Source organism: Pristiophorus japonicus, chromosome 12 (assembly GCF_044704955.1).
Source record: "Pristiophorus japonicus isolate sPriJap1 chromosome 12, sPriJap1.hap1, whole genome shotgun sequence".
Classification (NCBI taxonomy): domain Eukaryota; kingdom Metazoa; phylum Chordata; class Chondrichthyes; family Pristiophoridae; genus Pristiophorus; species Pristiophorus japonicus.
In genome coordinates, this window is record NC_091988.1 from 40,450,853 (window position 1) to 40,464,728 (window position 13,876).

General features: G+C 44.2%; 1 protein-coding gene across 2 annotated transcripts in view; it reads right to left on the minus strand.

The window, feature by feature from the left end:
* The window catches only part of fbln2 (fibulin 2), a 250,263-nt gene that overhangs the window by 59,821 nt on the left and 176,566 nt on the right, over positions 1–13,876 (minus strand). For both annotated transcript variants that reach the window (XM_070895340.1, XM_070895341.1), the window contains one exon: positions 1,791–1,997. In XM_070895340.1, coding sequence (XP_070751441.1) covers positions 1,791–1,997 — 207 coding nt within the window. The remainder of the gene's footprint in view (positions 1–1,790; positions 1,998–13,876) is intronic.

Below are 13,876 nucleotides of genomic sequence, written 5' to 3' on the forward strand. Positions count from 1 at the left end.
TAGGCGGTCCCTCGAAACGAGGATGACTTGCTTCCATGCCAAAAAAGGATGAGTTCACAGGTGTTTCAATGAAGGACCCGAACTACATCCTCAAGGGTGGAAGATGCCTGTGTGTGGATTTTTGTAACGTGGGGTGGCCGTTGCATACCAGCCACCACACGGGCTTGACAGAGCTAGGTCTTCGTCCAGTGGCAAGGATTACCCAAGACAACTGGAGACCAGTTCTGCTGCATGGACCCAGTGCACACACATATCGCAATGTGAGCTGGCCTGTGCTGCCCCTGGGCCCCTGGCCCCGAGCTCACGCCTCTCCTGGGCCCCGATCACATCCCTCCACAGTCTCTCGCCGCCCCTGCTGTGTCTGCCAACGCTCCAATCACCGACTTCGACCTTGATGACATCACTCTTTGCTGCCGTCGCCCTCCTGCACGAGCTCGCACTGCTCCTTGGAGTAGTACGCCTCCACCCTGCTCCTGGGCCACTCACCTCCGCTCTTTTTATTGCCCCAACCTGCCGCTGGTGTTCTGACGCAGGTCGGGGTCTCCACACTGCTGGTATAAAGTACTAACATGGTATTGTCATACATATCATTCTCCATCATTATGGTGATTTAAATCAGACAGTTGAGGAGGAGCGGGGCACCCACCGATCAGTACCTCCACATCAGAAAATAAAGATCAAGGCACTCCTAGTTCTACTTGATACAAGAACAATGCTTGTGGAGGATGCACATCACAAAGGAAGCCATCATTGAGTTATGCCACATGCTTCAAAGTAATCTACAGCCCATCTCCTTCACAGGCACCTGACAGCATCCCTATAATAAGGTTCTTTGTCCAACCAAGCATCAGCTGTGCACAGGTATATAAACTATTCAAGGATGCATTGTTTGCTCGAACAAGCTAGGTCATTTACTTCCCAGCTACAGCTACAGAATAGTGACATTTTACAAAGTGGCAGGAGTCTCCAAGATACAGGGAGTTACAGATTGCACCTACATGACCAATATGTGTTCTCTTCATCAACGCTATCACCTGATTATAGAGTGCGACCAAAAATATCAGAGCACCCAACTGGAATAGTGAAGGCATATTTCAGGTGCCTGATAAGATCATTAAGCATTTTGAGGCACTAAATCGCAGTGTGTTCTGACGTTCTGCTGCCATTCACTGCCCTCGCCACCTCCTGCCACTACCACTGTGCTGCTCGCCTTTGGGGCCTGTATCTCTCCAATCCAAGCAGTGCCACCATTCTCTGCCTAACATCATGAAAAAGTGCGTCCACTGTTACCTTGCTGAACAAGGTTCTCAGCCCTCCTGCAAATCTTAGAGACATTCCTCAGGTGAGCAAAGTGAAGTTGTGCAGCAAAAATATTTTGCTGGAATGGTCCCTTTAATCTAATGCAGCACTTTTAAATTCAGCAGCAGCTTAAAGAGGCTACTCCAGCAAAATCAAGTTGATCATGGAAAATTTACTTTGGTCAGCCCACTTGACCTTCCAGCCAGCATGAATTGTACTCTGCCTATATTTGGCTCCAGTTTTTGCCCGATCACAAAATCTAGGGTCAAGTGTCTAACTTGTATTAGAAACATACAAACATAGAAACATAGAAAATATTTCAACTGATCAACTATGTAAAAAATTAAGTGCATTGGCAAGAATAGAAAAGCATGACACATGTTATCATAAGATTTTCCCATGAATAGCGCAGACTTTAATCCAGCTAGGTGCTTGGGTTCTAATGGCAGCAGAAGGTAATTCTGAGAATAGTAAACAGAGATTCCTCTCACCTGACTTGCAGGTACGTCCATCTCCTTGCAGCGTATATCCTGGGAAACAGGTGCACTCATAGGATTCCACTGTTTTGACACAGAAATGCTGGCACAATTGTCCGGGATACATTGAACATTCATTTAGTTCACCATCAGTTATAAAGTTAAATGCCGCCTCTTCTTCACTCACAGAATGAGCTTCTTTATGACTTTCTGTTTCTAAAACTAAGGAAAAGTTATAATCAATGATTTAGTTCAAACTCCGACTAGAAATGTGGGGAACACCTGAAAATTGCTACCAGAGATGATTAAGAAACTCATGCCGCAATGCCTCCTGGTGACCAGAACATGCAACTACATTAAGACAGACAGCAGTTTACATCAGAAAATTACCATTATAAATATTTACACAAAAGTATTATCAAAAATGACAACAGAAAGTGCATACCTACACAAGATATGTGTGTGTATGTAAATAAAATTATACTTATTTAACTAATACAGTAAACAGTGCATGGTTTATCAGTTTAACAGTCTCACCCACAAGTGTATTTATTTTGTGATCAATTGCCAGTAAATTATATACTTTCTGTTTTGAGCACTCAATGTTAGCATCAAGCACTTCCTGTTCAGATATAGTGCAGTTAGCTGAAGACAAAAGCACTCTCTAGTATTCCCCAACAATGTGCCTCAGCTTAATCCTCAGCGGAGTAACAGTGTGACATTTTCCCTTTCTTCTGCCAGTTATGCTTTGGCCTCTGAACAATACTTTTAATTTCATTCCAATTACTGTCAAATCAGCGTCAGCTTTGTGTTGTGGATCCATACCCACTAGGAACTCGGGGGAATTTTAACTCTCTCTGCTTGGTGGAAACAGAACGGACGAGCAGTTAAAATGGAGCAACTCCATTTCCTACTATGTTCCCTGCGCTTTCAATGCCGTTGGTTTTGAGGGCAAATGGTGCCCCCACAGATTCAGATGTGCACTTCATGCATAAAAACTAACTGAGATCGTTTGATGGCATTTTAACTGGGCCTGAGCCCGGTCAGGCTGAAACAGGTTGGCAGATGGTAGGAAGGGCAAAGAGACCCTCCAGGTAAATGAAAAAATTTTCTTTGTGGGACCAGAATGTTTCTCCGGGCCAGTGAGTGTGTTTCACACTCGCCCCAACCTCCCAACTCCAACATCTCAAACTCACTCGTGATTAAAATCAACCCCCTGGATTGAGAATACTCAAAGCCACTTACAGATGGAAGACGTAGGAGACATTTATTCCATCAGCTTATGCTGGAACAGATTCCAGAGTCAAAGGATAGTGTCTAACGTATTGCACCATTCTGTATCTTCTCCCTCCATTCCTAGCCCAAACAGCTATACTCTGGTCTGCCAAGTTGACATCATGAAATCCTGTGTGAAGGCACGTTTGAGGTTTTTTTTATCCTAATGATGCAAGTTCATAATAATTTTCATATTCAATTATTTCCTTTCAGTTCATGTGTTGCTATTGTGTATTGACTTCCATGTCTCATATCACAAAAGGGTGTAACATATCCGGGCTTAGAAATAATGCAGAACTGTTGTTAACGCCCTGCTGCAATTTTTTTGTTACAGCTAAACTGGGAAAATATGTACAAAGATCATAAATATTTTATATGATTCGTTAGAATTCAAAATAATCCATGTGTAACTCGTTGACTGAAACTTATCCACTTGTGCCTCTTTTCTTTTGCAGGCTGTGAACTTGCTGGAAAATAGTTATCAGCTGCAACTATTTTTCAGTGCTGGCACTAAATGCCTTTATTGGAATGGAACAATTTCATAAAGTGGTAAGTACAGGAAATATGATTTTTTTAAAGTGTCACATGGTTGGAAACCTAACTGCTGAGGACACTCTCCAGCTGTCCAAGAAAATAAAGGGCCGATTTCTTTTGTTATTTTAGTGTAACGCCAAGTGTTCCTTCTATGTGTCCTCATCACTGCTCATTCAGAAACAATGGAAAATTTGAAAGCAGCCTGTCTGCCTCCACTCTATGGGCTAGAATTTCCCTAACCTGTTTTTCTGGCGCCCTCACCCGAGGTACACCGTTTTTGTCTGCCTCCAAGCGCGTCGAAAAAAGACGTCGGTATTCTGGCCGCTCCCTAGCCTCTCTTCGGTCGTGGCGCAGAATGGCCCAATGGATTGGGAGCAGAGCCAGGTCCTGGCACTGAAAACAGTGCCGGGACCTCTGCACATGCGCGCAAGAGTCTGCGCGCATGTGCAGTAGCTCCTAGCAGGCCGTTTCTGCAAACGGGCGCTGCAGGCTATGTGGGAGGGGCCCAAAGGGGTGGTTTTCTAGACCAATATGTCGAGGAACCAACTGGGGGAAGGCCATCTTCGACTGGGTGTTGTGTAATGAGAGAGGATTAATGAGCAATCTCGTTGTGCGAGACCCCTTGGGGAAGAGTGACCATAATATGGTGGAATTCTACATTAGGATGGAGAATGAAACAGTTAATTCAGAGACCATGGTCCAGAACTTAAAGAAGGTTAACTTTGAAGGTATGAGGCGTGAATTGGCTGGGATAGATTGGCGAATGATACTTAATGGGTTGACAGTGGATGGGCAATGGCAGACATTTAGAGAACGCATGGATGAACTACAACAATTTTACATCCCTATCTGGCGTAAAAATAAAAAAGGGAAGGTGGCTCAACCGTGGCTATCAAGGGAAATCAGGGATAGTATTAAAGCCAAAGAAGTGGCATACAAATTGGCCAGAAATAGCAGTGAATCCGGGGACTGGGAGAAATTTAGAACTCAGCAGAGGAGGACAAAAGGTTTGATTAGGGCAGGGAAAATAGAGTACGAGAGGAAGCTTGCAGGGAACATTAAGACGGACTGCAAAGGCTTCTATAGATATGTAAAGAGAAAAAGGTTACAAAATACAAACGTACATCCCCTGCAGTCAGAATCAGGGGAAGTCATAACGGGGAACAAAGAAATGGCAGACCAATTGAACAAATACTTTGGTTCGATATTCACTAAGGAGGACACAAACAACCTTCCAGATATAGAAGGGGTCTAGTAAGAAGGAGGAACTGAGGGAAATCTTTATTAGTCGGGAAATTGTGTTGGGGAAATTGATGGGATTGAAGGCCGATAAATCCCCAGGGCCTGATGGACTGCATCCCAGAGTACGTAAGAAGGTGACTTGGAAATAGCAGATGCATTGACAGTCATTTTCCAACATTCCATTGACTCTGGATCAGTTCCTATGGAGTGGAGGGTAGCCAATGTAACCCCACTTTTTAAAAAAGGAGGGAGAGAGATAACAGGGAATTATAGACCGGTCAGCCTGACATCGGTAGTGGGTAAAATGATGGAATCAATTATTAAGGATGTCATAGCAGCGCACTTGGAAAGAGGTGACATGATAGTTTCAAGTCAGCATGGATTTGTGAAAGGGAAATCATGCTTGACAAATCTTCTGGAATTTTTTGAGGATGTTTCCAGTAGAGTGAAGAAGGGAGAACCAGTTGATGTGGTGTATTTGGACTTTCAGAAGGCTTTCGACAAGGTCCCACACAAGAGATTAATGTGCAAAGTTAAAGCACATGGGATTGGGGATAGTGTGCTGACGTGGATTGAGAACTGGTTGGCAGACAGGAAGCAAAGAGTAGGAGTAAATGGGGACTTTTCAGAATGACAGGCAGTGACTAGTGGGGTACCGCAAGGTCCTGTGCTGGGGCCCCAGCTGTTTACATTGTACATTAATGATTTAGACGAGGGGATTAAATGTAGTATCTCCAAATTTGCGGATGACACTAAGTTTGGTGGCAGTGTGAGCTGTGAGGAGGATGCTATGAGACTGCAGAGTGACTTGGATAGGTTAGGTGAGTGGGCAAATGCATGGCAGATGAAGTATAATGTGGATAAATGTGAGGTTATCCACTTTGGTGGTAAAAACAGAGAGACAGACTATTATCTGAATGGTGACAGATTAGGAAAAGGGGAGGTGCAACGAGACCTGGGTGTCATGGTACATCAGTCATTGAAGGTTGGCATGCAGGTACAGCAGGCGGTTAAGAAAGCAAATGGCATGTTGGCCTTCATAGCAAGGGGATTTGAGTACAGGTGCAGGGAGGTGTTACTACAGTTGTACAGGGCCTTGGTGAGGCCACACCTGGAGTATTGTGTACAGTTTTGGTCTCCTAACTTGAGGAAGGACATTCTTGCTATTGAGGGAGTGCAGCGAAGATTCACCAGACTGATTCCTGGGATGGTGGGACTGACATATCGAGAAAGACTGGATCAACTGGGCTTGTGTTCACTGGAGTTCAGAAGAATGAGAGGGGATCTCACAGAAATGTTTAAAATTCTGATAGGTTTAGACAGGTTAGATGCAGGAAGAATGTTCCCAATGTTGGGGAAGTCCAGAACCAGGGGTCACAGTCTAAGGATAAGGGATAAGCCATTTAGGACCGATATGAGGAGAAACTTCTTCACCCAGAGAGTGGTGAACCTGTGGAATTCTCTACCACAGGAAGTTGTTGAGGCCAATTCACTAAATATATTCAAAAAGGAGTTAGATGTCGTCCTTACTACTAGGTGGATCAAGGGGTATGGCGAGAAAGCAGGAATGGGGTACTGAAGTTGCATGTTCAGCCATGAACTCATTGAATGGCGGTGCAGGCTCAAAGGGCCAAATGGCCTACTCCTGCACCTATTTTCTATGTTTCTATGAAGCACGTCGCCCCTAGCCCTGGCCGAATGGGCTCCCTCATCAGGAGCCAGAATGTGCTCTGTAGGCTGTGTCAACTCTGACGTGATTGTAAAACTCCTGAAGAGTTTCTGGGGGTCTGGGTTTGTAACTCTCGACCAGATGAACCGGGGATTCATGGGGTGTTTGATGCCATGCCGGACATCAATCTAGACATGCCAAACTCTTACAGGACTCTGAAGGGGTTTGTGGACCATTGTCATCACCAAAGCCCTCCAAGATCAGTGCCCTAAACGTGAAACCAGGCCCTCTGTGAGCGAGGATGGGAGTAACTGCATCTCGCAGACAGCCCGGTAAGCGACCCCGACAACAGGAACAGATGCGCCTGAGCGGCGGGGACGTCCACCATATCTCAGGCGAACAAGATCCTCAGGATACTGAAGTCCAAGGGGCTGGCTCCAGACCTTCCAGAGGATTTGTACCATTTGATCAAGAGGGTACTTCCACCTCCCCCTCCTCTCTCTCCCCCTCCCCCACACCCCCTCCTTTCCTCCCTCCTCTCCCCCCTCCTCCCTCGTCCTCTCTCCCCCTCCTCTCTCCCCCTCCCCCACACCCTCTCCTTTCCTCCCTCCTCTCCCCCCTCCTCCATCCTCCTCTCTCCCCCCCTCCTCTCATCTCCCCCCCACTCTCCTCTCTCCCCCCCTCCCCCACACCCCCTCCTTTCCTCCCTCCCCCCCTCCTCCTCCCTCCCTCCTCCCTCCCCCCTCCTCTCATCTCCCCCTGCTCTCCTCTCTCCCCCTCCCCTCCCTCCCCCCTCCTCCTCCTCCTCCCTCCCTCCTCCTCTCTCCCCCCTCCTCTCATCTCCCCCCCACTCTCCTCTCTCCCCCCTCCCTCCCCCCTCCCTCCCCCTCCCTCCACTACTCCTCTCTCCCCCCTCCTCTCCTCTCCTCTCCCCCCTCAGCCCTGGCCAAATGGGCTCCCTCATCGGCAGCCCGCTGCGTTCCCTAAGGTAGGACTTCTATTTTTTATTTGTTATTTACTAATTGATTTTGGTGCTTTAGGTGCAGGGTTCCTTCTATTTTATTTGTTAATTAATTGCTTATTACTTTTTGTGCTTTGTTTGGTGTTTGGTGGTGCTTTAAATGTAGTTACTTGCACCGATTCCTTAACTGTAAGTAAGGTCTTTCTGTGCGGACAAAAGTGGATACATGCGCTGCCCTAGTTTAGTTTAGTACAACTTTTTTTCTGGCCAAATTGGCATAAATGGTGTAAGTGGCTGGAAATCACCCCTTTTGAAATAAAAAACCGACCTAACAAAAAACCTAACTAACTCATTTACACTGGCACAAATTAAATGGTCATATTTGCAACTAAAAAGATACATCAGAAAAATCAAGTTGCACCAAAAAAACGGTGCAACTCATAGGGAAATTTGGGCCCTCTCTACTCTATCTTTTTGGATGCTAATCCATTGCTGTCAGCGTAGAGACCATTGGGAAAATTGCTCCACACTGAACATAAGTGCTTTGATTTTTTTTTGTATTGGTTCGATCCTAAATATAACACTAATTTCTTAAAACAGCACAACGTTATTGTATTTTCATCAAAGTTTCTCCTTTTGGAGTTAAAAAATTGTTACATAACAAAAACATGGATACTACAAAAAAGCACTTTTTGGTGCCAACATTAATTAAAAAAATATGCCAGCTGGATTTTAAAGAGTACTTGTAATTTCCAAGCATTTAATCATCCATTGTTGACGAGAAAGAACTTCCATTTATATCGTGTCTTTCACGTCCTTAGGATGTCTTGAAGCACTTCATGGCCAAGGTACTACCTTTGGAGTCTGGTCACTGTTGTTTTCTAGGCGAAAGTAGCCGCAATTTGCACACAATAATATTCAGACTGCCTTTGTTTCAAATGTTCTCATATAAAAATGTATTTTATTAGTGACTGCTGCTTTTGTTCAGTGTATATTATCCAGTGCTTTTTTTTAGGTTCAATTTAAAATATAGTCATGCATTATATATTTAAATTCTCTTCTTATTTAGTGGAAAGTCTTTTCAATAATAATACCTCAAAAGCTTTATCTCTTTAACTTTGTTCCAGCATAACATAACAGAAAACTTTCTCAGAAATAATGAGATTTCATAATAAATGATTCTGTATCACAACATGTGTTGCCCTTATATCTTTTTATCCGTGTGTTTCTTAAGCACTGGTTCAATTTTCTTTATAACCTTGAGGACTTACACTTGCTCCATTTTTCTGGTTTTGACATTCTAAACTAAGAAAAAGAATCTCGTGTATAATTTTGCCCTTCTGTTAGTTTTAGGTACAATTAAAATCATTCTCATAACCTGGATTACTGCAGAATTTTCTGAAATGCACATCAAAGACTATTTTCCACTGGTGTTTGGAGTTTAATAGAACCAGCTGCCAACATGTATACATTTTTCTCTTCCTTTCATTAGTTTCCACCTGAAGACAGCCTCAGAGCCACTGCCAACGTATTTTGTATTTTTTTGCATGCAAACTAGGACCATCTGTGTAATTACTTATGCCACCAGTTTGATGGAACAGCATATCTCGTATTTCTAATGAAACTATGACTCAACTTTTCTCTCTTCATATTGAAAAAATTGCAATTTGTATTTTGAATACACACACAATTTCTTTTGTGACTTTTTGATTTTTTATTAAACTTTCTTTGCCGTGAACTGCAGCAACACAGTGGGGTAAATCTTTGTCTTCACTGCATAGGTGGAACTCTGGCAGAGCGGATTGCCTGCCCCGTATAAAACCTGTCCATTCAAATCGGTGTGAACAGAATGAGTGTAATTAGGTTATTCTCAGAATATTTGTAAATGAAAGCCATTTTTCCCACCAGCAACATCCAGTTTCAAACAGACATGCTTGAGTTCACCAATGGTGAGTAATGACTTTTTTTTTTAAAAACAGAAAACTACACTGGGATAGAGTTTCTGCTAGGTTACGCTGGTTTAAAAAACATCGTGCTGGAAGCCAGCTCCGCCCACACAACTGGCCACACCCCCAATCAAATTAATGAACAAGGCGAGTTTCTGCCAGTTGTGCTCGTTTGCGGCCCTCCGAGGAGGCTCTTCAAATTATGCTTTTTTTTAAAGGCACAAATGTACTCATAGGCACATTGAATTTACTAAGATACTGACTAGTGTACACCAATGCAACTAAAAAATGGTTCTGGATAGTTTTTTAAAGCCATTTTCAGTTATATAATATCAGTTTATTCACAGTTGGTGAACTAGACACTGATTAAAAATGCAGATCTTTTGTAATTAACCCAACTTCTGCTGCATTAATCAAATGACAGAAGATTACACTCTCAAATATATCAAGGAATAGTTTTTAATGCAGGGAGAAAAAAAAAGAAGCGATTACGTGCTAAAAAGCTGCCCGATCGCACTGGTTCACAGCAGATTTTATGTTTGTGAATATGTAAATGAGTTTGATCTCGGTGGAAGATGTTGCTGATATGGTGGGGGGGACCCGATTCCCAACCGGTGGGTATGATCCCCAAAACAGGGGTCCAATCCCTGAACTGGTGGGGGGGGTGGCCTGTGTATGGGGCAGGAGGTCTGATAGGGGGAGGGGTCCAATCCAAGGGAAGGTGGTGAGGTTGAGGGTCTGGAGGGAAGCACCCTGCACCTCTTGGTCCACAAGCAATGATGTAAAGGCATTTACTTTGTCCTCAATGCTGTTCTCACCTCCCTTGAGCTGCCGGGTTTCCTGAGGCCCGAGAAAACCAGCCAGCTAGGGTTACATCTGTAAAACCAGTTAAATCGGAAGTTGCCAGATTAAACTATTTAACTGGCCAACCCCCTTCCTGAGAGCAAGTTGGCTGCCCACCCCTTGTCCCGTCTCCGTTAAACCAGGAATTGGGCGAGTTTGAATCAGGTTTGAGATTATTAAAATTTTATCATCTCACCTGACCCCAACCCACGCATGCTGGGGGTTAAAATGCGCCACCTTTGTCTTTTCTAATTTTCTTTTAAATATTTCTGTTTTGCCATTTGTTCCATTTGCACCTTGTTTGATTTGTTTTAGCTTTTATGTAATTTTCTGCGTAACATTCATTTTTTACTTTATAAAATATTGCCCAGAAATTTCCTGGACCTTTTCAGCATGAACATGCAGCACCTGTTTTTTTGTGAGGAAATTTATGCCAAGTCTTTATGCTGAACCAGGATTACAGGCGAATTTCCTCAATCGTTTGCATCGGTTGAGGTTCATCCACCAGAACACTTTGAAACTCATTTACATATCTGCACCCCCGCCTGCAAAAGACAAGCTTACACGAATTTCCTGCATTTACACCAGTAATGCACTGAAGTAGATTTACACCAAAAATTGTCGGCGCAGTATAGCCCAAAGTCACCCGATATCAGCGTATCTGGCATTTCTGGAGTTTGATCACAATTTTCTTCACTGAGACCACCGGCACTATACTGAACCAAAGTGCTGTCACTCTCAGTGCACTTGAAACTTTTTGGACCTCTGCCCCTCATGCCTTTAGACGGACCAAAATCTGGAATGGCCTTCCTAATGGGCATATTCCGGCGAATGAGGGTTCGGGGCCCAGAAGAGGCGAGGGCCCAGGGGCAGCACGGGCCAGTCCACACTGCAATATGTGCGCGCACTAGGTCCGTGCAGCAGAGCCAGTCTCCAGTCGTCCTGGTTAACCCTTGCCACTGGACCAAGACCTAGCTCTGTCAAGCCCGTGTGGTGGCTGATGTGCAACGGTCACCACACGTTAAAAAAATCCACGCACAGGCATCTTCCACCCCTCAATTGGAGTTCAGGACTGGAATATCGGGTCCTTCAGTGAAACACCTGTGAACTCATGTGGAAGCAAGTCATCCTGGTTCGAGGGACCGCCTATGATGATGATGATGATTATTCCTGTTCTGCACAGAAATAGAAGAGGAGGTGCAGCAGAGGGGAGAGGTGCTGAGTGTGAGGGGCCATGGCGGAAGACAGTACCCCACTCGCTATTACTATTACCCCTATTGGTGGCGTGCATTTGAACTTATTTCATGCCGGTTTTTATGCTCTGGTGTAAGCAAATGAGCTCTGCAGGAAATTTGGATTTAAATTCCTTTCAGCAAGATTGGATGTGGAAACAGGAGAAAATTTCAGTATAATTTTGGCAAAAATGGGATTAAAGACATTCTGGCCATTTGTTTTTTAGTTTATGAATCTGTCTCTTTTAAAGTTATGTGTTTTTTACAGCCTCAGAAATTGAGTGTCCCCTCGCATTTTATCCTTTCATTGTGAATGCCTCTGCAGTCAAGCAGTGTTCAAAGACCAGGATCTCAAACCCGGCACCAAGCTCATGGTCTACAGAGCAGTGGTGATACGCACCCTCCTATATGCTTCAGATACATGGACTATATACAGTAGGCACCTCAAAGCACTGGAGAAGTACCACCAATGCTGCCTCCGCAGGATCCTGCAAATTCATTGGCAGGATAGGTGTACCAACGTCAGTGTTCTCTCTTAGGCCAACATCCCCAGCATCGAGGCATTGACCACGCTCGACCAGCTCCAATGGATAGGCCACATTGTCCACCACATTGTCCACATGCCCGATATTAGACTCCCGGAACAAGCACTCTACTTTGAGCTACGTCACGGCAGGGGAGTCCCAGGAGGGCAGAGAAAACGCTTCAAGGACATCCTCAAAGCCTCCTTGAAAAAATATAACGTCTCCACCGACTCTTGGGAATCCCTGGCCTAACACCGCTCAAAATGGAGGAGAAGCATCCGAGAAGGCACCGAACACTTTGAGTCTCTTCGCCGGGAGTACGCAGAAGCCAAGTACAAACAGTGGAAGGAGCGTACGACAAATCAAGCATCCCATCCTCCCGTCCCTCCAACCACCATCTGCCCCACCCTGTGACAGAGACTGTAGATCTCACATTGGTCTCATCAGTCACCTTAGAACTCATATTAGTGTGGAAGCAAGTCATCCTCGACTCTGGGAGACTGCCTAAGAAGAAGAGTCAAGGATGTAAACTCACACACCATTCACCCACTCCCTAGCAACACTATGGGGTTAAAATTCCAGATCTACCGCCTAATATACACCCCAGGGAATTTTACTTTCCATCGACTTTCTAGATATTCTGCTGCAGGGGCCCTGGATTCTTATTTTATGGGCGCTGTCTACAGAGAGCTTAGCAACAAGCAAAAGCACATTATGCAGTCCTTTGTGAAAGTGCAGAACACCCTGTACGGTACATCGGTGACTCTGCAGAAATGCAATACTAACATTCCTGGAGTAATGTGTGAGAGATTCACAAGGAGTGCACTAATGAATGAGTGGCAATTCCAGAGGATCTGTAAGGGAGCCCTCGAGGCTAGATCCAAAAGACAGGTTTTGTTTCTCTCAGTAAAGCTCTGCCTGTGGCTATTGATTGCTGGAGCTCAAATCTATGATGCCATTACTTCTGGATTGGACAGGCGACATTTTGCAGAGTTTGCACCTGTCATCTACCTCAGGAACAGGCTTTATTAATAGGGAGGAATAGTTTGCAAACTATCAACTTTAAAAATAAATTAAATAAGTAAAACAGATATGTAACTTATTAGAGCTTGAAATGGCTTAAGCCTTATTAAAACACAATTATTCTGCCATATTTTTTAACTTTGCAAATAAAGACAAATGTTTATTTAATTATGATATTATTCATTAATAGCTCATTATTCATTTATTTTCAGTAAGCTACCTCTGAAGTTCATAAATTTCTGACTACCAATTTCATACAGCACATTATAAGAGCACAAATATATGCACATTGAATCATGACAGTATTTTAAACTGCCCTACACTGTGCCAACTCCAACAAATGGACTGTTGTACTATACTCCAGACACTCACAGGCCTCCGAGTGTAAATGACTGTATAACAATGAAAGCCTTTACTGCTCCTTTCCACCACTTCAGAATATAAACACGAGCCAATCAGTCTCAATGCCAATCACATGTACTGTTCTTTAGCGCAGCAACTGTGTATCAGAGGGAATGCCTGATGGTAAGCCTCCACAGATTAAAGCAATTATCTTCTTAAATTATCAAAACTAACTTAAGTAAACTACTATAATCACTGAATGTGTGAACAAAAAACCCTACCGAAGGGGGATTACGGGGGTTGTCGGGGGAGGGACACAGGAAATACAGCAACTCCTCCACAGAATTAAGCCGATAGTCAAATCTTAAAGAGGGGCGAGGAATCGCAAGGGTTCAGATGCCACAGAGCGGGTGGGAAGATTTTTGATTGTGAATGCTCCTCCTTTCCTCGCAAAAAAAATCAATGTCATAAGCAACATTCCCTCTAAGATGCGCGACCAGGTTCTCAGCC